The sequence below is a fragment of the Astatotilapia calliptera genome, chromosome 20, assembly GCF_900246225.1.
Source record: "Astatotilapia calliptera chromosome 20, fAstCal1.2, whole genome shotgun sequence".
Taxonomy (NCBI): Eukaryota; Metazoa; Chordata; class Actinopteri; order Cichliformes; family Cichlidae; genus Astatotilapia; species Astatotilapia calliptera.
In genome coordinates, this window is record NC_039321.1 from 20,097,393 (window position 1) to 20,125,361 (window position 27,969).

A 27,969-nucleotide genomic window follows, 5' to 3' on the forward strand; every position below is an offset into this window, starting at 1 on the left:
GCTCATGCAAAACAGCAGTATGTATGCCCCGGCCCTATCAGTTTTATATCTGTTGTTGGCACTATTATTTAAAACATAGTCCAGTTAAATATCGCAAAGCAGGCTGAGATGTTCCATTTCTTTGTCCTATTTCTTGCTGAATTACCAGATAACATATGGTTTCTAACACTGAGAGAATTCAGATAAATACTCCTCCGACACCGAGCGTAGTTTTGAGTCAGCATGGGAGCTGCTCTCTTGTTACGTTTCAGCATATGTCATCATTCTGCTGGTGTCGCCTTTGGCCACGGTGCCTGCCGTTCAACAAAAACTACAAGAACTTGATCTGTTACGATGACACATTACACCATAAAGCAACTTTTCTTAAAAGACACATCAACTGAGTATTGTAGCAAAGTGTTTTTCTATAAACTAAAATCCTGTTAAGTGCCTATAGCTAATATCTCTGTAGTATAATGGATGACAACGGTACTTATATATGAAAAGAGTTACTTATAGTGAAGAACTGAGATGGAACTTCATTCAGCTCAGTTCAGTTTCCCTCCTTTTTCTCATCTTGGTTATATTATCAGACTTTGGAAAATCTAACACATGAATGAACAGATCAGATGAGAAGCTTAAGTCAGAAAAATGTTTTCTATATATAGTCTATAAGAAGGGGTATGCACTGGTGTGATGTGCTAAGCAGAGGGTTTTGTGTTTGATGAGGTGGGTTCAGACTCACCATGAAGGGAAAACTCAGCACTGAGCTATTTCAAGCAGGTAGAGGCCCATGTTTGCCTCTTGAGAGAACAGAAGGGGAGAACTGAAGGAGTCTTTACTTAGAAAAAAAAAAATCTGCTATCCTCTGTCCCCGTCTTTTTTCTTTTAGGTTTTGCCTACTGCAACTTTAACATGAATGCCCCAGGAAAATTGCACAATTTGATCGACTTGAAAAATTCAGGTTGCTTAGATCTTTGTTATGTAATTATCTTTAACTTGCTAGTTGCATTGCATATCGATCAATCAATCGATCAGCTGATATAGTTGACAAGCCACTCTAAAGCTTTTTGGAAACATTAGAATGGGGGCTTGGCATTCTGATTATTTGTCAAAATACTTTTTGCACATAAAATAGATTTCTCTCTCTTTTTTTTTTCTCCAAATTTTCAACGAGTTATGGATACTGCGAATGCTAAATGCACAGAAAGGCTACCTCTGCGGCTCATAATTAAGACAATGACAGCAGACAGCTACACTTGCAGGGTCACTTGTGTTTGTTTTTGCACGTTGAGTGCCCCAGAAAGCCATCGTCACCCTCAAACATCCCCTGACGGTGTTCACAGAGCGCTCACTGCAGTGCTGGCACTTGTTCTTCAGATGCACTACTTGCTTAGTGAAAAATCCTTACCTCCTTATTTGCTCGCCACGAGTTCGTCGCAGTCTAAATTTAGCGTGATGAGTATGTCTGGGTAGGCAATGTTGTGCTGAGCGAGACAAATCAATGTTTCTTTATCTTCAGCTCAGGAGGAAATGCAGGCTTCTCTGCTTCCAACAGCAGCCCCCTCAACTCGATTGATCAACAGTCACGTTCCCACTGATGTCGTCTGGATCTCGCTGGCAACAAGTGGATGTGTGTGTTTTGTGGCTGTTTGTCAAATGCAAGAGGGAATGTGATTTTCACTGTTTGTGGCTTTTTAGTGGAGGCTGAGGTGCCAGAGATAAAATGATGTAAAAAGAAGAACTGCATGTCTATGAGCTGTGATGCATTCAGTATCAGAGAGTCATCTGTAGTTGAAACATTGACCTTTGACCTTTGTTTATGGCGTAGACTATATATCATCTATATCTACTGGCAGTTTTTATAAAATATAAATTTAGTAAGTTTAATTATAAATCCATAAATGTTTAGCTATGGTAAAATAGGCATCGTGTCTCTGGTTCTTTGTGTCTTTACGTGAATTTTAATTACGACTTCACAGAGTATAAAGTGTAAAAACTTACAACAGAAAATAGTAAAAAATGATCATTGTTGAACTCATAATGAATATAGCAGTGTTTATGTGCCATAGTTACCTAATTTGCATTACCAAATAATGCCTTAAATTTTTTTCCAATGAGGATCTGATGGGACATTCATTTAAAGCATATCAAGACACATAAATAAAAAACAAAAACTCAAAAGTGATGCTCAGGATGTCATAAACACAAGTGGTTTGAAAAGGTGTGGGGTTGTTTTTCAGGATTTGGGTTTGGCCACTTAATTCCAGTGAAAGGAACTCTTAATGTTTCAGCATACCTACATATTTTGGAAAATGTGATACTCAAATCAAATCAAATCAAATCACTTTTATTGTCACATCACATGTGCAGGCACACTGGCACAGCACATGCGAGTGAAATTCTTGTGTGCGAGCCCCACAAGCAACAGAGATGTGCAAACACAACAACACAAACGAGCAAAATACAAGAATGGCCAACCTGAAACTAATAAATATATGTACAATATATAATAGTGTATGCATTTCTGGATGTGTATACTAAATATTTTCCTACGTGTGTGTGTGTGTGTGTGTGTGTGTGTGTGTGTGTGTATACACATTTTTACAAATTAAATAGTAAAAAAAAAAAATAAATAATAATAATAATAATAATTATAAAATATATAAAATATACAGAGTTGAATATGTGCAAAACAAGTGGCATTTATATACAGTGTGGAGTGCATAATGTTGAAGTTCCAGTAGTGAAGCTGAGGTGTCTATGACGTGTTCAGCAGTCTGATGGCCTGATGGAAGAAGCTGTCTCTCAGTCTGCTGGTACGGGACCGGATGCTGCAGAACCTCCTTCCTGATGGAAGCAGTCTGAACAGTTTATGGCTGGGGTGACTGGAGTCCTTGATGATCCTCCCCACTTTCCTCAGGCAGCGCTTCCTGTAGATGTCTTGGAGGGAGGGAAGCTCACCTCCAATTATCCGTTCAGAGCACCGCACTACTCGCTGGAGAGCTTTGCAGTTGTAGGCGGTGCTGTTGCCATACCAGGTGGTGATGCATCCAGTGAGGATGCTCTCAATGGCACAGTGATAGAAGGTCCTGAGGATGCGGGGGCTCATGCCGAATCTTTTCAGTCTCCTGAGAAAGAAGAGGCGCTGCTGCGCCTTCTTCACTGTTTTGTTTGTGTGTACTGACCACGTAAGATCCTCAGCCAGGTGTACGCCAAGGAACCTTCTCATCCAGCTTCAGTGTCTGACCTCACAAATGTACTTCTGGAAGAATGTTCCAGAACATTTGAAGCTATAGCTGCAAAGGATGGGCTGACATCATATTTACACCCTATAGATTAGGAATGGGATGCCACTTAAGTTCATATGTGTGTAAAGGCAGACGAGCAAATACTTTTGGCAATATAGTGTTTGTGCTTTCTTACAGAGTTGGGAAGCTAAGACTTTGCATAGCATAGCATAGCTTAGCATAAAGACTGTCTTGATGCTATGCTAAGTCATGAAAACCTTTTATATGGTCATTGGTAAAGACAAGAAAACAGCTAATCCAGTCTTGGCCCAACTCGACGAAGCATGTTTAGATAACAAATCTCAGTTTGTTAACCCTTCCAGAGGGAAACGTTGGGTTTTCTGTTCCAGAGTTAACTTCGACTCTGAGTCTGATGAGCTGACTGACAGCCTGATTCATTTACTCATTCACAAAGTTGCTGTCTGTAGGGGAGCAAATTAATTTGCAGATGTTTTTACAAGCACTGTTAAATGTTTGCTATCTGCTGCAATTATATCCCAGATTTATAATCAGTGCAGAATAAAATCTATATAGTCTATTTCTAACTCTGTGGACAGTCATACAGCTGTCAGACTGTTGTTTTCTTTGCACTGCAAACATTTACTGCAAATTAGCAAGCAAGTGATTTATTTATACAGCACTTTCAGAACAACTCCCAGCTGAACACAACGTGCTGTACACTTGACATGCCAGAAATGGCATGTGACACAATTATTATAAGAATCACTGTTTAAATAAAAAATATCTGTTTAGTATTATACAGTCATATTTGAAATCTCCTCACAAGACCTTACTTAGTCTGTATATCTGAATTTGCCTCCCATTTGGACCATGATCTGTGTGTATGTCCTATATAATGAAGAGATAGAAATGACTGTCTAGAAGCTGTGCTTATGGTAAAATTATAGATAATCGAGTATCTGTAGGGACTAATTGTTTGATTGCTTTAGGAGGCAAGTCCTGTTACCTTCTTTTATCAGCAAGAGTCCTCATCAGAAAGTACTAATGAGCTGGGCAAGGTCAAGTCAGCAAATCTGCATAACCTGATCCCCAATTACAAATGCAGCTAGCTATCTATGTAGCCTTTTCCTCCGTAACATTTAGTTTCAGTGACTATACTTAGAGGAACTAATGTGATCCAAATGTAAACTGTAAGTTTTGAGCAGCATATCAATCATTGTTAAAACATGGAGCTCGTTAATGTGTTATTTCTTACTGCTGTCATAAGTGTAATATCATAGCTTTTTTGTTGTAAGCTTGCAAGCTGACTTTGGTAATAACATTTTTAAAGGAATATATCATTATCATGGCTAGGTTAGTTTATATAAAGACAAGAATCAGACTGAAAAAATGCATAATAAATGATGTTCCATCTAAAATGCAGTTTAACTGGACTCAGTGTGCTGTAATCATTTCTTGGCAGTATGCGTTGATGTTCTGCTTGGCAATATCATAGATGTAAGTACATAAGACTCCAGGAAGAGTTAATTTATGGGATCAAGTGGATTAATGAGTTTTGAATAATGAGTAAGTGTTGCCTTTGTGTGCTATAATCCATAAGCAGTGTTGGTTTTCACCTGGTGAAATTATAAATCAAAATGACAAGTTATGGAAATGCCATCACCTCCCCAGTGATCACAAATGGCTATGAAAAGCAAGAAGGATTGAGTTATTCTTTTCTGCATTTCTCACACATGTAGATGTCATACAACACGCAATAGTACAACAACACTCTTTTTTTGAGAAAGACTTATAACAAGGTGTTTTGTTAGCCCTGGGCGTTTTTTGAATAACTCTGAAGCTTTTTTTTAAAGGGCAGGCATATTCAAAAAGTAGTTACCGGGTGATCAGGAGAGGCATCTCTTACTACTGTCACATCTGAAACACTGCCGACTTATAGGCAAGGCAAGGCAAGGCAAGTTTATTTATAGCACAATTCAACAACAAGGTGATTCAAAGTGCTTTACAGAGACATTAAAAAACAAAAACAATAAAAAGCATGATTTAAAATTGATTAAAAAAACAGTAGATAAAATCAGTAGTTAAAATATAACTTTTGAAATTTAAAAGTGTGGATTTGGTGCTTTATTCAAATGCAGATGAGAACAGGTGAGTCTTCAACCTGGATTTAAATAAACTGAGTGTTTCAGCTGATCTGAGGCTTTCTGGGAGTTTGTTCCAGATATAAGGAGCATAAAAGCTGAATGCAGCTTCTCCGTGTCTGGTTCTGACTCTGGGAACTGATAAAACACCGGATCCAGATGACCCGAGGGATCTTGAAGGTTCATACTGGGTCAGGAGGACACTGATGTATTTTGGTCCTAAACCATTCAGAGCTTTATAGACCAGTATCAGAACTTTAAAGTCTGTCCTCTGACGGACAGGCAGCCAGTGTAAAGACCTCAGAGCTGGACTGATGTGGTCCACTTTTTTGGTCTTAGTGAGGACTCGAGCAGCAGAGTTCTGAATGAGCTGTAGTTGTCTGACTGATTTTTTAGGTAGACCTGTAAAGATGCTGTTACAGTAATCAAGCCTACTAAAGATGAATGCATGGACTAGTTTTTCCAGGTCCTGTTGAGACATCAGATCTTTTATCCTTGATATATTCTTGAGGTGATAGTAAGCTGATTTTGTTTTTGTCTTAATGTGTTTTTCTAAGTTTAGGTCTGCATCCATCACTACACCCAAATTTCTCGCCTGGTTTGTGGTTTTTAGGTGTATAGATTGAAGTTTGCTGGTGACCTGTAATCGTTTTTCTTTGGCACCAAAGACTATTACCTCAGTTTTGTTTTTGTTTAGCGGGAGAAAATTGTGGCACAACCAGTCATTAATTTCCTCGATGCATTTACCAAGAGCCAGTACAGGGCCTCGGTCTCCTGGTAACATTGTGATATATATTTGTGTGTCATCTGCATAGCTGTGATAGTTTATTTTGTTGTTGTTTATAATCTGTGCCAGTGGGAGCATGTAAATGTTAAACAGATGGGGTCCCAAGATGGAACCTTGGGGAACTCCACATGTGATACTTGTCTGCTCAGATGTGAAGTTACCTATTGATACAAAGTATTTCCTGTTTTCTACGTATGTTTTGAACCAGTTTAGTACAGTTCCTGAAAGACCTGCCCAGTTCTCTAGTCATTTGAGTAATATGTTGTGGTCAACTGTATCAAATGCTGCACTGAGATCCAGCAAAACTAAGACTGACATCTTTCCACTGTCTGTATTCAGACATATGTCATTAAACACTTTGGTCAGAGCAGTTTCAGTGCTGTGGTTCTGTCTAAAATCTGACTGGAAGGCATCTTAGCAATTATTCTGTTTTAAGAAGTAACTGAGCTGTTGAGAAACTGCTTTTTCAATGATCTTACTTAAAAATGGGAGATTTGAGACCGGCCTGTAGTTGTTCATTTGTGTCTTGTCAAGATTGTCCTTTTTCAGTATAGGTTTTATTACAGCAGTTTTTAGTGGTTCTGGAAACACACCTGACATGAAAGAAAAGTTGACGATCTGTAACAGGTCTGACTCTAAAGTCTTTGAGACCTTTTTGAAAAAACGTGTTGGCAGGACATCTAAACAGCAAGAGGAGGAGTTCAGTTGGCCTAAGATGTCCTCCAGGTCTTTGCTGTTAATAGGGTGAAACTGTTTGATGGTGTTTAAACAGTTTTTCAGTGGACACAGTATATATCCTGAATATGCTGTTGATGCTTGTCTAATCTTTTGGATTTTGTCTGTGAAGAATTTGGCGAAGTCATTGCAGGCCATGGTCGAATGAAGTTCAGCTGCCACTGACACAGGAGGGTTTGTTAGCCTGTCAACTGTAGAAAATAAGACCCGAGCATTATGACTGAATATCAGAGAAGTAGGACCTCCTTGCACTCCTCAGTTGTAAATTATAATTGTGAAGTTTCTCTTTATAGATGTCATAATGAACCTGGAGGTTTGTTTTTCTCCATCTGCGCTCAGCTTTCCTACACTCTCTTTTTTCTTTTTTCTCCAGGGAGACTTTTTCCTTCCAGAGATAACCTTCACCTTAATGGGAGCAATAGTGTCCATTACATTTAACATTTTAGCATTGAAGCTATTGACGAGCTCATTGACTGAACCTCTGGACAGGCCAGGTGTTAATGGGAAGACCTGGTTAAAGATCTCACTACTGTATTCAGTTATACACCGTTTTGTGATCACTGCTGTTGATATATTTGTGTGGGCTGAAATTTTACTTTCAAAGAAAATACAGTAATGATCAGACAGGCCCACATCAGACACAGTAACCTTCAAAATGCTCAGGCTCTTGGAGATCAGTAGGTCAAGAGTGTGTCCTCTATTATGTGTGGCCTCTGTGACATGCTGAGTCAGCCCAAAGTTGAGTGAGTGTTACTCAGGTCTTTAGTCCCTTTGTCCTGAGGGTTGTCCACATGGATGTTAAAATCCCCAACAATAATTACACAGTCGAAATCAACACAGATCACAGACAGCAGTTCACTGAGATCATTAAAAAAGTCTGTGCAGTATTTGGGAGGCCTGTAAACATTAAGAAACACAACTTTGGATGGGGCCTTCAGCTGTAAAGCCACATATTCAAAAGACTGAAAACTTCCAGGAGATAGTTGCTTACATTGAAATGATTCATTAAATAAGACAGCAACCCCTCCTCCTCTCCTGCTCACCCTGGCCTCACTGATAAAACTGTAGTTAGGAGGGGTCGTCTCGATGAGAACAGCTCCAACCAAGTTTCAGTTAAAAACATAAAATCAAGGCTGTGCTCAGTGATTAAATCATTAATTAAAAATGTTTTCCCAGCTAGAGATCTAATGTTTAATAAAGCCAACTTAAGTGTTTTAGAAGTATTTTTTGCCCCCTTGTGTTTGGGAGCAGTCTGTGGCACACAAGGTATGTTTACTATATTTAAAGATCTTTTAGAGTGCCGCTCTCTGTGTTTTGACCAGGCCACATGTCTCAGTGGAAAAGTCACCACTGCCTTAATCCTCGCAGCCCGGACCCTCCACACATCACACATCAGACTGTGGAGACAGAGCATGAAGGTGGTAAGGAGGAACTAAGGGGGGCAAGGCTGGGCAATGTAACTTCGATTGCTCTGTTGAAGGCGACACTGTATAGACACAGTAAAAGACAGATGTAGCTCCTGTGGTGTCAGCTATTGGTTTCTGAAGTGCTGTCCTGAAATCCAATTGGTTGCCGGAAAATGGATAAGACAAGGAGGGGTAGGTCTGACTGTGAAACCACACACTCATTGGCTAACAATTTGCGATGGACATTTGCAGAGAACAACTGCATGATGTAAAAAGATTTGCCTTTGCGCTGTCAAGTGGACTGATTTGATCCAGTCGACGCTTCAGTTTACTACGAGGTTTACATACAGGTTTCACTTGGCATTTGGAACCATTTGGAATATTAGTGTTTTGATGATGAATTATTCATAGTAATATTAAATGGCAACCTTCCTCTCACAGTCACATCTTCTGTCAGACATAAACAGGGTTCTAACATCTACACCTACACAATGACCATCTGTCTCAGTGTGCATAAGTGAAGATAGGTAACAGTTTGATTAGCAGTGCAAACTTACAAAAATATGGGAATAAACTGCAGTTATACCTGATTCCAAAAATACCTACTGTGACCCTATTGAACTACTTTCAAATTTGAGTTGAGTAAACAGTGCATGGATGACTTCATCACTACCACAGATGAGACTGTTTTTATTATATAATGGCTCATTTGAATAATACATAAATATTTTCACTTTTATCCCAGCCTCCTTCTCCAGCCAACACTTTTCCAGTTTCTGCTGTGCACCGCTTCAAAAATGAGTTAAATACAAATACAATCTTGCATCATGATTTTTATTAGCTGATGTTCAGTAAAATGTATATAATCATACATTCATGCCAAATAATTATAGAACAAAAACATAAAAAAAACCCCACACGAGTTGAATTTTTCATTGGGCCACTGAACTGAGCAGCAATTTATTTATCTTTGTGTTAACCAAAGCACAAAAATCTTAAAGTGCTGCATTCAATAACATAATAAGAACCACACAGCCCTTCAAAGAACTCCCTAGCTCAGTAACACTTGCCTTGTACTTCTTGTGCCCAAGCAAGTAATCAGAAGCCAGGCATGTGTGCTCTGCCCCAAAATAGGCCTCCTTTGCTTTGAGATTTGCTTTATCTTTCTTGTATAATAAAAAAATTGTTCTTTCAGTGAACTCATTCTTGCCTGGAAGCTGTAGGTAATCAGTGTACAGTATATTTAGTATATTTAGGTGCACTGTACAGTTTTTCAGTGATGTAGTCCTTGTGGATGGAGTTCTCAAAGGGGGGGGGGGCAGTTGCTGCTAAGAGATGCTTCTTTGTATTCAAGCAGAATAAATGAACCTTAATGATCCAATGAGCTGTACTTGATCTTTACTTTACAGGTCTTCTTGAAGAGGCCAACTTTACATGATCACAGAGACAGAACGCACACACACACACACACACACACACACACACACACACACACACACACACACACACACACACACACACACACACACACACACACACACACACACACACACACACACACATATTACTGATTTAATGTTAGGGACACGTGTCTATTCACTAGTGATATTTGAGAAGAAACTGATACATTTTTAAAAGATATGTATATTTTTTGTATTAGCCCTGTGACAGGCTGGCGACCTATCAAGACTCCATCTTTCGCACCACCCTGAATTTGATAAGGGAGAGAAAATGGATGGATGGATGGTAATCTGTGTATTCCACATATGCCATAAAGACGATGATAGTTAGATTGAAATATCCTGTTGGCCTGTAGCTGAAATCCAATAGTCAGATTTGATGACTATTTAGTTCTTATGACAATAATACATTAATAATTTGCTTTTCTGAAATCTGATACTGGTTGTTGTGTTCAAATAATTAATTTAACCAAGTAATTTGATAAATTGTGTGTTAAATACCTAATCATCACATCAGATTTAGATATTTGGTCGGCAATGCTGATACAAATTTTCAGCCAAGACCTGAGCGAGAGCAGGAGATTAAGAGTGCAGCAGATTGATGAGCAGTTAGGTACAGAGGGTGCACACAATCATCAGGGACAACACAACAAACAGCAAAGGCAGACTGACAATATATACCCTCACAGGATAACAAGGGGAGATATAACAGGAGGGATGCACAACTGGAACTGGAAAAATGAACTAACACAAACATATTCAAACTTATATGTTATTAGTTCTCAGAACATTTGATATTAATTCTACCGTGAAACAGCTTTAAAAGGGTGGAATTATCAAGAGAAAAATCCAACAATTTCTAGGCTTGTTTTCAGATACTAGCAACACCACTGCTTAAAACACAAGAAAACTAATGTGAGTAATGTGATCTAACAGGATGAACTTTACTGGCAGACTACAGATATAATGTAGTGTGTAGCAAAAGCTTTCACAGCCCGTTCACTATTACTAAGTAAGACTTGACTGCTGAAGTCATCATTGATATATGATATGACAACAATGACCTCAGTCTGACTTACCAAAGTAAAAATGTACAGAATTGTGGGTTTAGAGGTGAAAGTGCTTGTTGTTAAATATTTTAGGCCTTTGAGGAAGAGTAACAAAGATATCATAAAGAACCAATCAGAAAAAAGCTTATTTATGGGCTTCACTGTAGCCACACGATTGATCTTTGCTGCTTCATTCTGATTGGCTGACGGCCAAATATCACTGCCAGGAATGGACGTGAACTGCAGCAGGAAATTCAGATAAATTGCATTTAGGAAAAAAAAATCAAGGGTGAGCCTTGATGAGGAGTGGTGAGAACTGAATGAAGCACAGAAGGAAAGACTTTATGCTCACAGGGATTCAACATGTTTTATTAGTGATGTCAGCGTTAAGCTTTCTTGCTTCTGAATGGAGGACGGTATCCACCTTACCTGCATTGTTACTCACGCTGACCTATTTTAAATTTTAGAATTATTTGAGAAGATTTTTACGGATATGTGCAAACCTCAGTTTACTCATGTGGATACAAGCGTACCAAATTGATTCCGGGCCTTGTTAGTGTTAAGTGCTACGCAGAGATACACACACTACGCAGAGATACACTTTTGCCCTTCTTCATTTTTAAAGCTGCACAAACACATTTGTTTGTATTAATAATGGATGAAGTGACGGGACGAAGTGTGTAACGGAAAGGTGACACTTGCAGAGATAAACCTGACAAGAATTGTCACTTTACAGTTCAAATCCACTCTATTCCACTTTTGGCCTTTTAGAGCATGCTCTTCCTGTGGTCTTCTTTTCCAGCTGTGGGGGGCAGTTGAATGATTTCTGACCAATACCAAACAGCACACGGAGAAAGAAACTAGAAGCAGCTGGTGAATGCAGTGGAGCTTTTAGCAGAGAGTGAGACAACTGAAGTAAATAGATTAGAAACACATTATCCAGCAGCCACCCTCTGATGTCTTTACTTTTTCAAGCCAACTGATACAATAATAAATATATTACTTAGTAATATACAGTTTCAAACTCTGGCCCCGTCTCTGTGTATTCTGTGTAAATGCAACATTTTCTGAACCTTTTTATCCCAATCAGCTCACATGATAACAATTATAATAATAACATCTCATACTATCCATTGGTAAATGAAATTATTTTTGCATCTATATATTGGAATGATAATGGGCTCAGCAAATACCTACTGCCATTCTACAGTATCTCTAAGTATGATTGATGTTGCCTATGGCTCTAACTTTTATAATCCTGCACTGTCCTGGGTATCAGGTTTCATGAGGCACTTTCCATTTGCTCTGCTCTGGATTTCTTCCAGCAGATCATTTCTTTTTTTTCTTCTTTTTAATTCTTCTGTTTGTTTGTTTTTTTAAATTACTAGTGAAACTGACATAAACTTGACATCGTAGTCATTTATCCTGATTAAACAGATTTAGGTGGTCTATTATAGTTCCCAATCACCTTATTCTCCAACATACAGTGGGGCAAAAAAGTATTTAGTCAGCCACCGATTGTGCAAGTTCCCCCACTTAAAATGATGACAGAGGTCAGTAATTTGCACCAGAGGTACACTTCAACTGTGAGAGACAGAATGTGAAAAAAAAATCCATGAATTCACATGGTAGGATTTGTAAAGAATTTATTCGTAAATCAGGGTGGAAAATAAGTATTTGGTCACCTCAAACAAGGAAAATCTCTGGCTCTCACAGACCTGTAACGTCTTCTGTAAGAAGCTTTTCTGTCCCCCACTCGTTACTAGAGATGGCACGATACCACTTTTTTATGTCCGATACCGATACCGATATCATAAATTTGGATATCTGCCGATACCGATATGAATCCGATATAGTGTTTTTTAATCAACAAAACTGGTTTTTTTTTTAAATATCTTGCTGCATTTTGTATAAGTTCATACTCAAGTTTAAAACAACAACTACACTAAAGCTATTCTGTTATACCTGTATGCAAAAAAAAAAAAAAATTTCATAGTTCAGCAATACTGATCAATCTAATAAACTTAAACCTACACCATCCTCCCTATTCTGGTATTTTAAAGAGTACTTAGCGTAAATATTAAGCAACCTAACTAATAGGGTTCCAACTCCCAGCAACAACAAAAATAAATAAATAAAAAATAGGGAACCACCCCTCACGCTCCACCTCATGATGCTTAATCGACGTAATCAACCTTAATTTGATGCAGTGTGAAAAAAAAAAAGCACAGAAATCAATTATTTTTCAAGAAATATTAAATAGATTCAACATCTTTCTTCAACAAAATTGCAGACTGCACAGATGGTACCTTCCCAAAGGAAAAAGTACTATAGCTTACTAGGGTATATATATTAGACTTAATAGTCACTATATACAGTAATTGACTTCTATTCATTTTACATCAAATTAAAACTTTGGGTGTCAGATAATTATTTATTAAAAGCTCGACATTTTAAATGAGAATAAGAAAGAAAAGTATGTCTTTGTGCCCCCTTTTCCCAGTTAATGCCCTATCGGCCCCCCTGGCTAAACTTTGCTAGATCCGCCCCTGCACAGTTACCAGCCGTCAGCTACATAGAAAAAGATCCTCGAGTAGAAAGTAATAATAAATAAATTCTAACAACAGCTGATCAAGCTTAAACGTGCTGCTGTTGTTCAGCCGCTGGTTTCCTCTTTCTGGTGCAAAGTGGGCCAAAAGCAAACAAGAGAGACGGACTCGCGACAGAAAAGCCGATCAGCTGATCGTTAAGCAGTTTCATGATTGAAGTAGCAGCAAGAAGAGGCAGTCGCTCCATATATCGTTTGGTAAGCTTAACGCAGGAATGCTTTACAAACATTCAGAGATGGACTTACACACTTGCTTTACTTCTCTCGGGATAACTTTGTCGGAGATGAAATGCCGGGTTGCTAGCGAAGCTCCAAATGCTATCCAGACCACCGACAGGTCCCGCATGCCACAGCCGCTCTATCACGTGATGCATACTGCTCCGACTGCTAACGTTCTGAGGTGAGTTACGGCGTGTTGCAAGTTTTGTGAGGTGCTTTCGTGATATTTAATGGATCGGATTACATTTTTTATTTTTCTCCGATATCCGATCCAGTAATTTAGGTCAGTATCGGACCGATACCGATACGTAATATCGGATCGGTCCATCTCTACTCGTTACCTGTATGAATGGCACCTGTTTGAACTCATCATCTGTATAAAAGACACCTGTCCACAGCCTCAAACAGTCAGACTCCAAACGCCGCCATGGCCAAGACCAAAGAGCTTTCGAAGGACACCAGGAAAAGTATTGTAGACCTGCACCAGACTGGGAAGAGTGAATCTACAATAGGCAAGCAGCTTGGTGTGAAAAAATCAACTGTGGGAGCAATCATCAGAAAATGGAAGACATACAAGACCACTGATAATCTCCCTCAATCTGGGGCTCCACGCAAGATCTCATCCCGTGGGGTCAAAATGATCATGAGAACGGTGAGCAAAGATCCCAGAACCACACGGGGGGACCTGGTGAATGACCTGCAGAGAGCTGGGACCAAAGTAACAAAGGTCACCATCAGTAACACACTACAACGGCAGGGAATCAAATCCCGCAGTGCCAGACGTGTTCCGCTGCTGAAGCCAGTGCATGTCCAGGCCCGTCTGAAGTTTGCCAGAGAGCACATGGATGATACAGCAGAGGATTGGGAGAATGTCATGTGGTCAGATGGAACCAAAGTAGAACTTTTTGGTATAAACTCAACTCGTCGTGTTTGGAGGAAGAAGAATACTGAGTTGCATCCCAAGAACACCATACCTACTGTGAAGCATGGGGGTGGAAACATCATGCTATGGGGCTGTTTTTCTGCCAAGGGGACAGGACGACTGATCCGTGTTAAGGACAGAATGAATGGGGCCATGTATCATGAGATTTTGAGCCAAAACCTCCTTCCATCAGTGAGAACTTTGAAGATGAAACGAGGCTGGGTCTTCCAACATGACAATGATCCAAAACACACCGCCCGGGCAACAAAGGAGTGGCTCCGTAAGAAGCATTTGAAAGTCCTGGAGTGGCCTAGCCAGTCTCCAGACCTCAACCCCATAGAAAATCTGTGGCGGGAGTTGAAAGTCCGTGTTGCTCGGCGACAGCCCCAAAACATCACTGCTCTCGAGAAGATCTGCATGGAGGAATGGGCCAAAATACCAGCTACTGTGTGTGCAAACCTGGTAAAGACCTATAGTAAACGTTTGACCTCTGTTATTGCCAACAAAGGTTATGTTACAAAGTATTGAGTTGTATTTTTGTTATTGACCAAATACTTATTTTCCACCCTGATTTACGAATAAATTCTTTACAAATCCTACCATGTGGATTCATGGATTTGTTTTTCACATTCTGTCTCTCACAGTTGAAGTGTACCTCTGGTGCAAATTACTGGCCTCTGTCATCATTTTAGGTGGGGGAACTTGCACAATCGGTGGCTGACTAAATACTTTTTTGCCCCACTGTAAGTGAGGTCAGGACCTGCCGAGGCTCTCATCTGAGTATCTCTTGTGCAGCAAAATTCATATGCAAGACCATCATTTAACTATTTTATCCAAATGAATCCCCTTTAATAATATCTAATCAGGATTTTATCTGTTGTGCAATGACTAGCCTTAAGTATTTTCCCCAAGTTTAGGATAAAAGCATCAACAGTTTTTCTGCAATTTATATCAACATAAATTCTCATAAAAAAAAAAAAAGCAATCCCGCTAATGACTCTGACAGAAAGCAGATAGAGTGGCTCAGCTGAGATTAGATGTAGAGATTAGACTCTGTCTAATAAGGGCGGGGTACTAAGGCTGGTTGGATGGCTTGTCAGCTGATATAATTCACTGTTCAGAGGTTTGTACACTTTCATACAAACGTGTTCAAAATGTACAAAATTAGCTTTAACTGACTACCATGGTGATACCGATTACTCTGAACTGGACCTGTCACGGTCTGCGGAGGCAGACCGTGCGGAAATGTGTGTGGTGGACCCAGGAGCGAACACAAGCGAGGATGCAGGAGTGGAGTTAAACAAAAGCGAGCCTTTTATTCTGGCTGATGAAAGGAACAAAACAGAGTGAGGGCAGCATAAGAGTAATAGTTCAAACAGAAACCTAAACTGGACATAAACTAAGGAAAAGCTATGGCTGGAGATACGGAACACAGGGGGTGGTAACACAGACGACGCGATACAGACTACATGAAACACAGAGACTAAATACACAAGAGGGATGATCAGGGGAAGTGGCCACACATGGGAACACAGCTGACACAGATAAACATAACAAGACATGGCAGGAGTAAACAACACTGACGGGAGACTGTCAAAGTAAAACAGGAAGTACACAGGTGCAAACAGGAGGAGAGAGAGAGCACGGGCATAGTGGGCTGGGGAAACATGGAATGAAACAAGGAGGGGAGATGAGGGCTCACAGATACATAGAGGGGCACACGGGGGATAAAAGTCACAAGGGGAAGTCAAATAAGGAACACCACAACAGGACAACTTAGGAAACATGGCCTAAATAAGGAACGAAATACAAAAATACAAGAAACTAAGAATACTGGGCCCACATGGCCCAGGACCATGACAGGACCAAAAAAAAAAATCTACACATGGATCTATCAGGTGTAACAGTGACTTACCCTAAATAAGAGAGTAGAAGCAATAACTTTACTTTGTCTCATCCGTTCCAGCTTCCTCTTGGTGTTTTCGTGTCTTATACTCTCAGTCTTTGCCACCATTAAAGAGTTCACACAAAGCTCAGAGAGTGCCTTGTACATCTTGGTAAGTATCACTTTATTTAATATTTTAACAGTATTCTGCATATAAATTAATGTCACAAGGTTAACTCCCCCATTCTGTTTTTTTCCACAGGAAATTGTGACCATTGTGGTGTTTGGAGTGGAGTACATTGTAAGGATATGGGCTGCTGGCTGCTGCTGTCGATACAGAGGATGGAGAGGGAGGCTAAAATTTGCCAGAAAGCCTTTCTGTGTCATAGGTGTGAAAACACGTTTGTCTTGTGTTTTACTGGCTGTCATTTCTGTCACCTTGAAGAACATAACATGGACACATTACTTGTTACTTGTTTTGCTATTACTTCTGTTCTTAAATGCTGAAACTTTTGATACAATGATACAAAAATATTTTTCCAACTGCAAATTGTTTGTTTGAACAGTGTACAGATTAAATGAACAATGATCTTCAGTGTCCATAGTAAAGTGTTGTTAATTTAGTCTGATTTGACCAAGGTCATGGTTTTCTATTCATATGTTGTACTTCTCTTCCCAGACATCATGGTGCTGATTGCCTCAGTATCTGTCCTGGCAGCTGGATCTCAGGGCAATGTGTTTGCCACCTCGGCTATCAGGAGTCTGAGATTCCTGCAGATCCTACGGATGCTGCGCATGGACCGCCGTGGAGGAACCTGGAAGCTGCTCGGATCTGTAGTTTATGCACACAGCAAGGTGATCTTGATGTACTCCAGTTTTGTCTGTAGTTTCCTCAATGTTTTGATTGTTAAGATTGTGTGGCCGCCATTATCACTTATCTTTTAACCACAAAGCATGCAGACCAGGTGAAAGTAATATTTTTAGTATAGAGTAACTGTAACCCACATAAATGAGCTGAGAAAGAACAAAGAGAAAAAGTCCAGCGCATATAATAAATGGGAATTTGAAAAGTTATCATGGCTTACAAATATGTTATTTTAGAAACATTTTGTTGTCTTATCCATATGTCTTTGCACATATGCAAGAAAAATGCAGCCATTTTACCCTATTTCAATATTCCCTGCTCAAAAATATATTAAAGGAACAGGGAGCAGGGCCTCACTGACCTCTTGGACAGTCTGGTGGTGCCAAATGGACTGAAACATAATGTCCCAGAGGTGTTCTGTTGGATTTAGGTCAGGCGAGCGTGAGGGCCAGTCAGTGGTATCAATTCCTTCTTTCTCCAGGAAGTGCCTGCATACTCTCGCCACATGAGGCTGGGCATTGTCTGAACCCAAGTATTTAATCCTGATACCTAATGGCAGTCAGGGTGCTGTTGCCTAGCCTCTGCGCACGTCCATGGATATGGTCTCCAAAGACCATAAGTAACCCACCACCAAACAGGGCACGCTGAGGAGGAACCCAGAAATGACAATTGGTCCAGTGATTTCATCTTGATGCCTGTTTTACATAGCATGTTACAGGCAGCATAAAATTCTCCACGGCTTCTCCACACCCTTTCACGTCATGTCTCCTTGAATCTCCTCGATGATCTTGAGACTTTGCTGGCTAATCTTCTGGCAATGGCGTGCATTGATGTGCAATCCTGGAGGAGATGGACTCTATGTTACTTCAGTGACACTCTATTATCAAAGGTGTCTCCTCCGAGAAAGTCTATCATGACAAGGAAGCATATTTCTCTCTGTTTAATTTAAATGAGCTTGGAAAATCTAATTATTTGCTTTTACTAATAAGCTGCAGAAACATCATTACAGGGTTTGTGGGTGTTTGTGTATGATTACATGAGAAGGAGAGATGGCAGGCTGCAGCTTTTGTGGAGACGAGGGAAATAAAGAGGTTTATGAAATGCTTGGTTCGCCGCACAGGGCAAGAGATTCACATATGATGTCCAATATTGTTACAGAATAGCCATTTGTACCCATTGACAGAGGTTACATTGCCACTTTTGCAAAGCATTCAAGATGACACTTAATTACTTTAATTTCCCAGTGGTCACTGTATTGGTTTTCTCTGTAGGAGCTCATCACAGCGTGGTACATAGGCTTCCTGTGCCTCATCCTGGCCTCATTCCTGGTCTACTCCGTGGAAAAGGAGTCAAATAATGAGTTTGACACGTATGCTGATGCTCTTTGGTGGGGGCTGGTAAGACTAACAAGGACAACATGGATCTGCAGTATTTGCTTTCTGTTTTACAACATGCATTTTTGACAAATATTCCGCTTAGAAATGTTCATTTTACTTTATTTCCAGTTTTACAAAAAAAAGGTATTAAAAAAGCTATTTAATGTTTGTTTGTTTTTTATTTTTTTTTGTACCAGATAACTCTTACCACCATTGGTTATGGTGATAAGGTTCCCAAAACCTGGAATGGACGCTTACTAGCAGCCACGTTCAGCTTGATCGGCGTTGCCTTCTTTGCCCTTCCTGCTGTAAGTATGTAGGCTTGTCTTTAGGGCGTTGAAGCTGCTGACAAGAGTTCACACAAAGTGCACATCATAAATGATCCTCATTTATATGCCTTTACTCTCTCTCCATTATGATGTTCTCTGTAAGTGCATATCTGCCTGATCTCACTGCTCTGCCCTAAGAGAATATACTCTGTGTTCTCTGGCAGGCTCTTCCATAGGTTATGGTTTCATTTAGTTTGATATCATAACTACAGTAGTGCATTCATGCTATGGATTCAACATTATGGATTCGAAATGTATCTAATCAAGTGAGTAACCTGAAATGACAACAGGATAGCACATTTAGCACCCAACACCTAGCATTTTAGTGTCTATCAGCTAAATGTTTTCGTTTTAAAGCCCAGAAAACATCCTGTTTTATCCCACAATGACTCTCATTAACCTTTTTATTCAAATCATGTAGCTCATCTCATCACTCAAGCAGGTCCATTGCCCAATAACTGACATAAAAAAGCAGCAACCAGGTGGTGAATGTAGTTGAGCTAGAGAGCCAGTTTTTTTACAGGTACAGCGACAGTGAAAATAAGATTTGTATTCATCAGATCACTAAAACACCATAGAAGCAGTGTGAGGAAATAACTGCGAATGTTTGTCTTTTTGGGACAAGCATCCAGTCTTTTATAGTCCAAAGAAAGCTTAGTGCAACCGATGCTTCTAAAAGGAGCTGAAAAAACTTGGCTCATTATTCACGTTTTCTTTAGAAAGCCTGAGTTTGATGATGTAGTTTCAGTGGCTAAAGTACGTGTCAGTGTTTGTTGTTCCACCTGAGATTTAAAGATATCACACTCAGCAGTAAGCTCTGAGTAAGCAGCTCCCATTCGTTCTGTCAATCATACAGGAAACTGTACTTGATCAGCAATCACTTTTCCTGTCACTACTTTTGGCACAGCATTTAACATCAGCATTTCCTCTCAGGTTTCTATAACCCCAGATGTTTTGTTGGATTGCTTCGGAGAACCGTTAAGGGACAAGGAGGAGACAACTTGCTGTTGTTGCAATTCCTCCTCCTGGCCCACTGAGGTCAGTAAAGGTCACTGATTATTTTATGAGTTTCTGCTTTTGTACAGGGCATCTTGGGTTCTGGCTTTGCCCTCAAAGTCCAAGAGCAGCACAGACAGAAGCATTTTGAGAAGAGACGTAACCCCGCTGCAGGCCTCCTACAGGTATATTGTGTGATAAGATCACTAGATTCAATTTTAAACACTGTTTAATTCTCAAAACAAAAAAACTGAGAAGCCTTTTTAAAAATTTCCTCACCCAGGCTGCTTGGAGGTTTTATGCCACCAACCTTTCCCGTACAGATCTGGTGTCCACGTGGGATTTTTACGAGCAGACTGTAGCTATTCCGATGTACAGGTAACCGATCAAATAAAGTGGTTGAATCATGCTACACATTATTCAGCATTTTCAGGAAATACAACTGTTTACCCATATCACATTCTGCCTTCTTTCTGAACCTTGAAAGCCAAGTTGAAAACTGAGCTCACAGAATAACCTCATCTTATTGTATTCTAAACATCTTTCTTGGATCAGAAGAATCACACACCGGTGTGGCTTTACACTTTCTGCTTTAATAAGGCTTTTCTTTTTAATGGAGAAGCAGATGAGAGTCTTAGCAGTGGCACTCTGAAATGCTATTCAAAAGACAAATACTGCCCTTGGCCAATTTGAAAAATTAAGCAGACATTTTGGTGTCCAGCTGTATGAATTAGCAAATAAGCTGCCTTGCTCGACTCTCACAACACAGATTTCTTTTGCTTTTAATCTAGAAGTAGAAAATCATTAGTTGTCTATTTTGAAATGAGTTCACTTACATTCCAGTTGTAATTTAAGCAGAAAAGGTTATGACCAACTGAACATAACTTAAGGCAATTAGCTTAAAAAGCCCAAAGGCGAGCTTTCACCTTTTGCAACTGAGCTGATGAGGCTGTCTTGATAGAACGACTTCTTTGAAGTTCTTCTTTGTCTTTTCCCAGACTTATCCCACCTCTGAATCAGCTGGACCTGCTGAGGAATCTGAAGGGCAAATCATTCAGGTATAACAATGACATTAGGAGTGACAAAGTTGTTGGTGTGATAGCATGATCTCATTATGATGACACCAACGGTGACTCAGTGATCTTGAAATAGAAGGGACCAGGGCATCAGAGGCTGAAATAACTATGTGCACTGCCCAAAATATACACTGAATGCCTTGATTGTCACAAAGGAATAAGATCTCTGAACCCTGTGAGTCTGGTCTGCTTGCCGCACACTTTGCGCTACACTTCCTGTGTTGCTGGGCCTTCCTTTTGTGTTACCAGCTTTTGTGTGCACTTAGCTCGTTGTTGCACTCAGTTCATTTACTGTAGATTAACAAAAAAGAGGCTAACCAAACATTTATTTTAAAACACCTTGTTGATGCAAACATCAACCTGTGACCATAATGAATGAATTTTATGGAACATTTTTTAAAACTATTGTTTTCTTCTATTAGTTTATTTGTAATGGGCAAGCACGGAAGAACACTGACAGTTTCACTGGCTCTATAGCCAGAGCAAATTTTCAACCCCACTTGATTGGAAAACCTGTGCGACACTTAGAAAATTCATTAATATACATTTACCAGACAATTTAGTAGTTATAATCTTGGCTGCTCAATTAATCGAATTTTAATCACGATTACGATCTGGGCTTTCAACGATCATTAAAAATGACTGATCCGATTATTAGCACCTCCCTCGTGCTTTACTCTCGCGCTGCTCCGTGTGGCAAATCGAGCGCACCTCTCTGCATTTCGAACGCGTCACAACAATTAAGAGGACCCGAGGGAAGCTAAGCAGAAGTTATTTGGAGAGGAGAGTGACTGCCGTTGGTTGAAAAGAGAGGTAAAAAAAACTTCAGTGGTGTGGAAACATTATGGGTTCGCGGAGTCAGACATGGATCAAGTAGACACAGTGTGTAAACTTTGCTACGGTGTCATAGCTGCACCACAGAGCAACACTGCAAAGTTCACTAAACATAGATGTTTACATTTTTCATTTATTTCTTATATTGCAAACATTTGCACTGTTATCAGTATTTGCACACTATTTAATATTATTTTTTAAAGTCATTATTCAATACATTGTTATTGTTAACCCTTTAAATCCCTGTAGAACCAGAACCGCTTAAGCTAGCGCAATAATTTGTTTTGCATATGAAACCGGAGGAGTTGTACTTACATCTTATGCCATCAGCTTGTCCTCGGTCACGGTTTCCTTCCACATATAACTTTGCAAATATTGCATAAAAAGCGCTTGCAGGAACAAAAACATAATATTCCAGAAACACGCTTTGCCGATCCGATCAGCTGTTCGTAACACTTCCCACATTGAACAAGACCTCAATGCGAACTATCGCATGTCTGCAATTTCCTGTCCGAAACCGGAAGTGACGTCATTTTGCGGAAAATGTAGTTTTTTACTTGCAGGCCTTAAAAGCCTATACTGGTGTTTTTATAAGTCAAGTTTGACTCTATACTTTTCTGAATAGTTGCTGGGATGCTTGGAACTCGAATTGCACTGCTTAAAATAGTTTATTTTGATGCACATGCTGTTTTCTTTGCAAATTTGCATCATAGGATTGTTTTTTTTGTTTTTCCTGCAGTATATAAAAATTGCTGTATCTCCAAAATAAAACTATGAAGACACTCAAAATAAATTTCCTGTGGTGGGAAACTGTTTTTTGCAACTTTTTTGTATTTAAAGTTTTGAGGGATAAGCCTCTTAAATTTCCCCAAGTAGAAATATATGTAAAAAAAAAACAAAAACGATTTTTAATGTTTTTGTAGTTTATTGCACTTTTTTGCAATTAATGTAGTTACTATGGACTTAATGCATACATATTATTAAAATATGGACTATAACAGTTGTATTGATGTATAGCAACTTGAAATGCTCCCAAAAATGGCACTACAACATGTAAAAAAATAAGCTCTGGCGGACTTGGTTCTATGGTAGGTCTTAAAGGGTTAAATAAATATCGTCAAATAATCGAGATGTCAATTTCAGTGAAAATAATCGTGATTATCATTTTTGCCATAATCGAGCAGCCCTACTTGGTAGAAGTTAGTTAAACCCCATTTTGCTTTCAGAACTGCCTGAATTCTTTATAACAAATGTTATAACAATGGTAAATGGCCTGTATAGCGCTTTTCTAGTCCCTAAGGACCCCAAAGCGCTTCACACTACATTCAGTCATTCACCCATTCACACACAGGCGATGGCAAGCTACATTGTAGCCACAGCTGCCCTGGGGCGCACTGACAGAGACGAGGCTGCCAGCCACCGGCCCTCTGGCCACCACCAGTAGGCAAACATGGGGTTAGTATCTTGCCCAAGGATATTTAGCATGCAGCCAGGATGCAGCCTGGGATCGAACCACCGACCTTCTGATTAGTGGCTGACCTGCTCTGCCACCTGAGCTACAGCCACCCCATGCTGCAAATCTCCTGATCCAGGACAAGCCAAATGTTCTCCACTGGATTGAGATCTGGTAACTGTTGAGGCCATTTGACTACAGTGAACATGTTATTATGTTCAAAGAACCAGTTTGAGATGATTTGAGCTTTGTGATGTTGCTCATTATCCTGCTGGAAGCAGAAGATGTAAGCCTGTGCAAATTGTAACCTCAGTTTCCTGTTGACAGGTGTGGTCTTCTGCTGCTGTAGCCCATCTACCTCAAAGCTCAACGTGCTGTGCGTTCAAAGATGCTCTTCTGCATACCTTGGCTGTAACAAGTGGTTGTTTAGGTTACTATAATTATAATATATTCAGACCGTTCTCTGTAAACCCTCGAGACGGTTGTGTGGGGAGAATCCCAGCAGATCCTGTTCCTATAATGCTCTAACTAACCTGTCTGACACAACAGCCATGCCATGTTCAAAGTCACCTAAATCACCTTTCTTCTTCATTCTGATGCTCAGTTTGAATGTCAGCAGGACGTTTTGGCCACAATGCAGTGAATTGCTGCAGTGTGATTAGATATTTGCGATAACAAGCAGTTGAACAGGTATGCCTAACAAATGTACGGTGGCCGCGAGAGGCCAAACCGACTGCAACCTAAGAAAACACCAGCAATAAGAAAAATGCTGCAAAAGCACACAAAACAGAAATAAGAAAAACAACAACAAAAATAGGAAAAAACAGATTTCAAAAAGCACAATGGAATTGTTTCTGGGGAGAAAATAACCCGACGGACCAGTTGCAGGAACCCAAAACATGGTAGGTGTGTTTTATCATGATTCATATAATACTGATGACGAACTTTTAGGCTAATAGTTAGGCTAACACACTTACCTCTCATCTTTTCTTTCCTCACAAAACCGATAGATCCTCCACTTCTTTTAACTGTCTCCCAGCGCAATTCTTAGCATATTTTGTTCCTGCAACTGGTCTGTCGGGTTATTGTCTCCCCAGAAACACTTCCCTTGTGCTTTCGGAAATCTGCTTTTTCCTATTACCGTTTTGTTTTTTTCTATTTCCGTTGTGTTTTGTGCACTTTTGCAGCGTTTTTCTTATTGCTGGGGTTTTCCTAAGTTGCAGTCTATTTGGCCTCTCAGGGCCACCGTACCAATTGCCTATGAATGCAAAATCTTAGCAATAAAGGTCCAGGTTTGATCCTGGAGGAATACCTGTTCGAGTCGTGTTATGAGGCTCACTGTAGTTTTACATATTAAGAGAAAATATGTCAACTTTTTGGTTGGTTTGAAAATGAAGATTCTTTGAACCCCAAGGTGCTGAAGTGTGAATAGGAGATAGGAAGCACTTAAGAATAGAAAAAAGTGCTTGTATGTGAACGAAGCGATTTGAGTGCTCAGGCAGGGTAGAAAAGTGCTATGTAAGAACCAGTCCATTTACCTTTTGTATTTACTTAATAGCCTAAGGTTTCTTTTGTCAGTGGAGACAAAAACCATTGCAGAAGAGTGAGTAAATACTGGACACTCATCACAAAATTTAATCTTCATAAAAATATGAAAGATCATTCAGTGTAAGCAGGCAACTGTTGCTGTTGTTTAGAACTTGTTTCCACTGCCCCCGTGTGGTAACATATATATTGGGGGGTTTTTTTCAGGTTTTTACAGATAATTTTTCATCCATGTCCATAACTTGTATCTTACATTGTGTAACATTTATGCCTTTTCTGCTCACAGGAAGGAGTCACAAACAGAAACCTCTCCCAGGTCTGTGATCTGGTTTTATCTCTCGCCTCTTTCCTTTGCCTTCTCTTCAATTCTGCTCTTAGCTGCTGCTGAGACACTCTTCTTGGGGGAGTGTGCTTACTGTACATCAGTGTGCGAGAGTGGGGGTTTGTGTGTCTGACATGGGTGTGGCTGCGTGTTAAGTGCCTCCTTCAAGAACGGTCACGCTGCATTTGCTCACATGGTGCTCAAAGATCAGCTCACTTTGGCCTCATTCCCAACTGGCAGCTTTATTAAATATTAACCGATATGCTGTTCTTTGATAGTCTACCTTTCAGCATCACCTTGGGAAAAAGTGATTTTGAACACTTTTGCTTGATTTTTCTATCACTCTGTTTTTTAACACAGAAAACAAGTGTAACTATTGACAAGGTGGTAACACTTTATCGTGGCTGAATGACAAACCTCCTTATAATCCAATTGCATATTTTAGACTCGCGTGTAAAATCAGACAATCATTTAAATGGCAAAATGAATAAAACCAAAAATTTTTATTCTTTAAATGAGGAATAAATTACAGTCACAGTAAAGCGTTACTGGCATCTTGGCACACGCTGCTGTTTTTGTGATTCTACCCACTTCTATTTTATCTTTTTTGTGTCTCCTCCTACTGCCCACCACTCCAGTAATGAAAATGCACACAAAGACAGACTTTGCGGGTGCTGTCCGAGAGCTATTAGGTATAGTTGCTGCACAGATACTAACAACTGCACTGCAAGTCTGTGTGTCTCCTTCTATTCCTACCAATGTTCTTTTCTTCTGCAAGTGCAAGTAAAGGTAGAGGAGTCACAGAATAAGGACATGTAGCACTACGGAAAGTACACAATCCGACTTGTTACTATTTGTAGCGTAGTGAAGCTCTGTTTCTGATGTCTACATGAGGAGATTCACACGTAAAAGCAACAAAGAGCTATTTCTAACTTTTACCCTTTCCCCAGGAAAGGTGCAGATTTACATCCTTCTTTTATGGTTTCTGTTTAGTAACGTCTTGCAGTTGATTTGCTGGCTGTCTTTTTTGCCCACTCAGCCCCGTTCAGCAGGCAAGGTGCATATTGCTGATTACCTAATGGTTACCACGTGCCATACGACGATGATTTTATTTTTTTGTTGCATGATTTGTGTTCACTTTTTTTGCATAGAGCCAGACCACAGCTCTTCCTTTTGAGACGCAGTGTCACTTTGCTTCCCATGCATGCCTGCTTGTAGCTTCCTGCTGCTTGCCTGAACCACCGAATGCTCTACTATGTTCGTTTGTGGACATGGCTCCTTCTGCTGTAGGACATTGCCCATTTTGCATTTCTGCTGAGGTAAGATTTATTATCACATTGCAGATGAATTCTACAAATTCACAAGCTAGGGCTTAAACACAGTAGAATACAGACATTTAGCTACAGGTAGTCTTTCATTAAAATGATGCTGATAAATGCAGAGTTAAACAGGCTTAATTTACTGTATTGTTACTTCCTTTTTTAGTCGGAAGCCGAGTCTGAAGGACAAAGTGTTTCCCAGTCCTTCTAAGGCTCCTGTGTCCAAGGGGAAAGCCCAGTCTCCAGGTGGAGCAGATGATGGTGCTGAAGCAAGCCCCAGCAAGGTCACCAAGAGCTGGAGCTTCACCGACAAGAACCGAGGGGCGAAAAATGCCTTCAAAGCTCGGGGCAGCACCTCGCGCCAAAACTCAGAGGGTGAGGAAACTGATCATCATCTGACCAGAATGAGTGTAGTAGTGTTGTGTAGTATAACTGAATACACAGCCATACAGTGTAGAGACTTGGAGAATTCTATTATTGTAGGTGGGAAACCTCAGAAACTGTATTCAAACCATCATGAAAATTGTAGAAAATGGCAGACACTTATTAAAAGAGATGTGGGTGTTGTGAATATGAAACTACATTCAGGACATGGAGGCCCTAGCTTTTGTATGGAGCCTGAAAGCAGAGGTGAGCGGGTTGCTGCTTCCTCCGGTGTCTCATCTCTGTGCTCCGGCTTCACATTTAGCTTGCATACACAAACGTGATATCTAACGTTCCAGAAGAATTCAAGTTGAGTGCACTTCCCAAAATTTCCAGGAATTCATTTGAGCCAGTATGACCTTGGCTATTTGTTCAGAGACCAAACTTTAGGAGTCAAAATTATTTATATTAAAGAAAACTGAAAACAAAACCAACTAAATCTTATGTAACTATAACACTACTAGTAACACTAGCTCAATATACAATCATTGCCAGAAGTATACATACATTCATCATGGGCATAAATGGTAAGTGTGTGTTTTTAATGTTTTTTCTCAACTGTTCTGTTTCTGAGGTCCAGAATTGTACAGGATACATCAATAATAACTTTTTCTTAAAAGAATTGGCTGCATAAGATCCACACGGGGTCAAAAGTATACATACACCTCAACTAATATTTGGCTAAATGTTTTGGGAAGTTGCACCTTGACCAGATGCTTTTGGTTGCCATCAACAAGCTTCTGGCAGAATTGGTAGAGTTTATTTAAACATGTTGGTTTCCAAGCAGGGACCTAGCTTTTGAGCATAGCACACAAATTTTCAGTAGAGTTGATCGTTGGGGATTTGTCCATTCCTGAAGTTTAACAGTCCATTTCTAAACACTTGCAGATTCCAGGACAATCGGTTTAAACATACAAGTTATTCAGATGTGTCGCCAGTTTTCTAAGGTCCAGAGGAAGACCCAGACTGTCACCCTCAGATAAGACAAG

At 39.9% G+C, this 27,969-nt stretch overlaps 1 protein-coding gene across 12 annotated transcripts in view; it reads left to right on the top strand.

Annotated features, from left to right (window-relative positions):
* The window catches only part of kcnq2a (potassium voltage-gated channel, KQT-like subfamily, member 2a), a 43,136-nt gene that overhangs the window by 6,635 nt on the left and 8,532 nt on the right, over window positions 1-27,969 (top strand). For 4 of the 12 annotated variants that reach the window (XM_026153182.1, XM_026153183.1, XM_026153184.1 and 1 more), the window contains exons 2-12: window positions 16,524-16,614; window positions 16,705-16,831; window positions 17,122-17,297; window positions 18,579-18,704; window positions 18,881-18,991; window positions 20,098-20,193; window positions 20,292-20,386; window positions 21,007-21,066; window positions 25,203-25,232; window positions 25,877-25,930; window positions 26,724-26,932. In XM_026153182.1, coding sequence (XP_026008967.1) covers window positions 16,524-16,614; window positions 16,705-16,831; window positions 17,122-17,297; window positions 18,579-18,704; window positions 18,881-18,991; window positions 20,098-20,193; window positions 20,292-20,386; window positions 21,007-21,066; window positions 25,203-25,232; window positions 25,877-25,930; window positions 26,724-26,932 — 1,175 coding nt within the window. Of the gene's footprint in view, window positions 1-16,523; window positions 16,615-16,704; window positions 16,832-17,121; window positions 17,298-18,578; window positions 18,705-18,880; window positions 18,992-20,097; window positions 20,194-20,291; window positions 20,387-21,006; window positions 21,067-25,202; window positions 25,233-25,876; window positions 25,931-26,389; window positions 26,933-27,969 lie in introns of those variants that run through there. The other 8 variants (XM_026153185.1, XM_026153188.1, XM_026153189.1 and 5 more) reach the window with 6 other exon arrangements.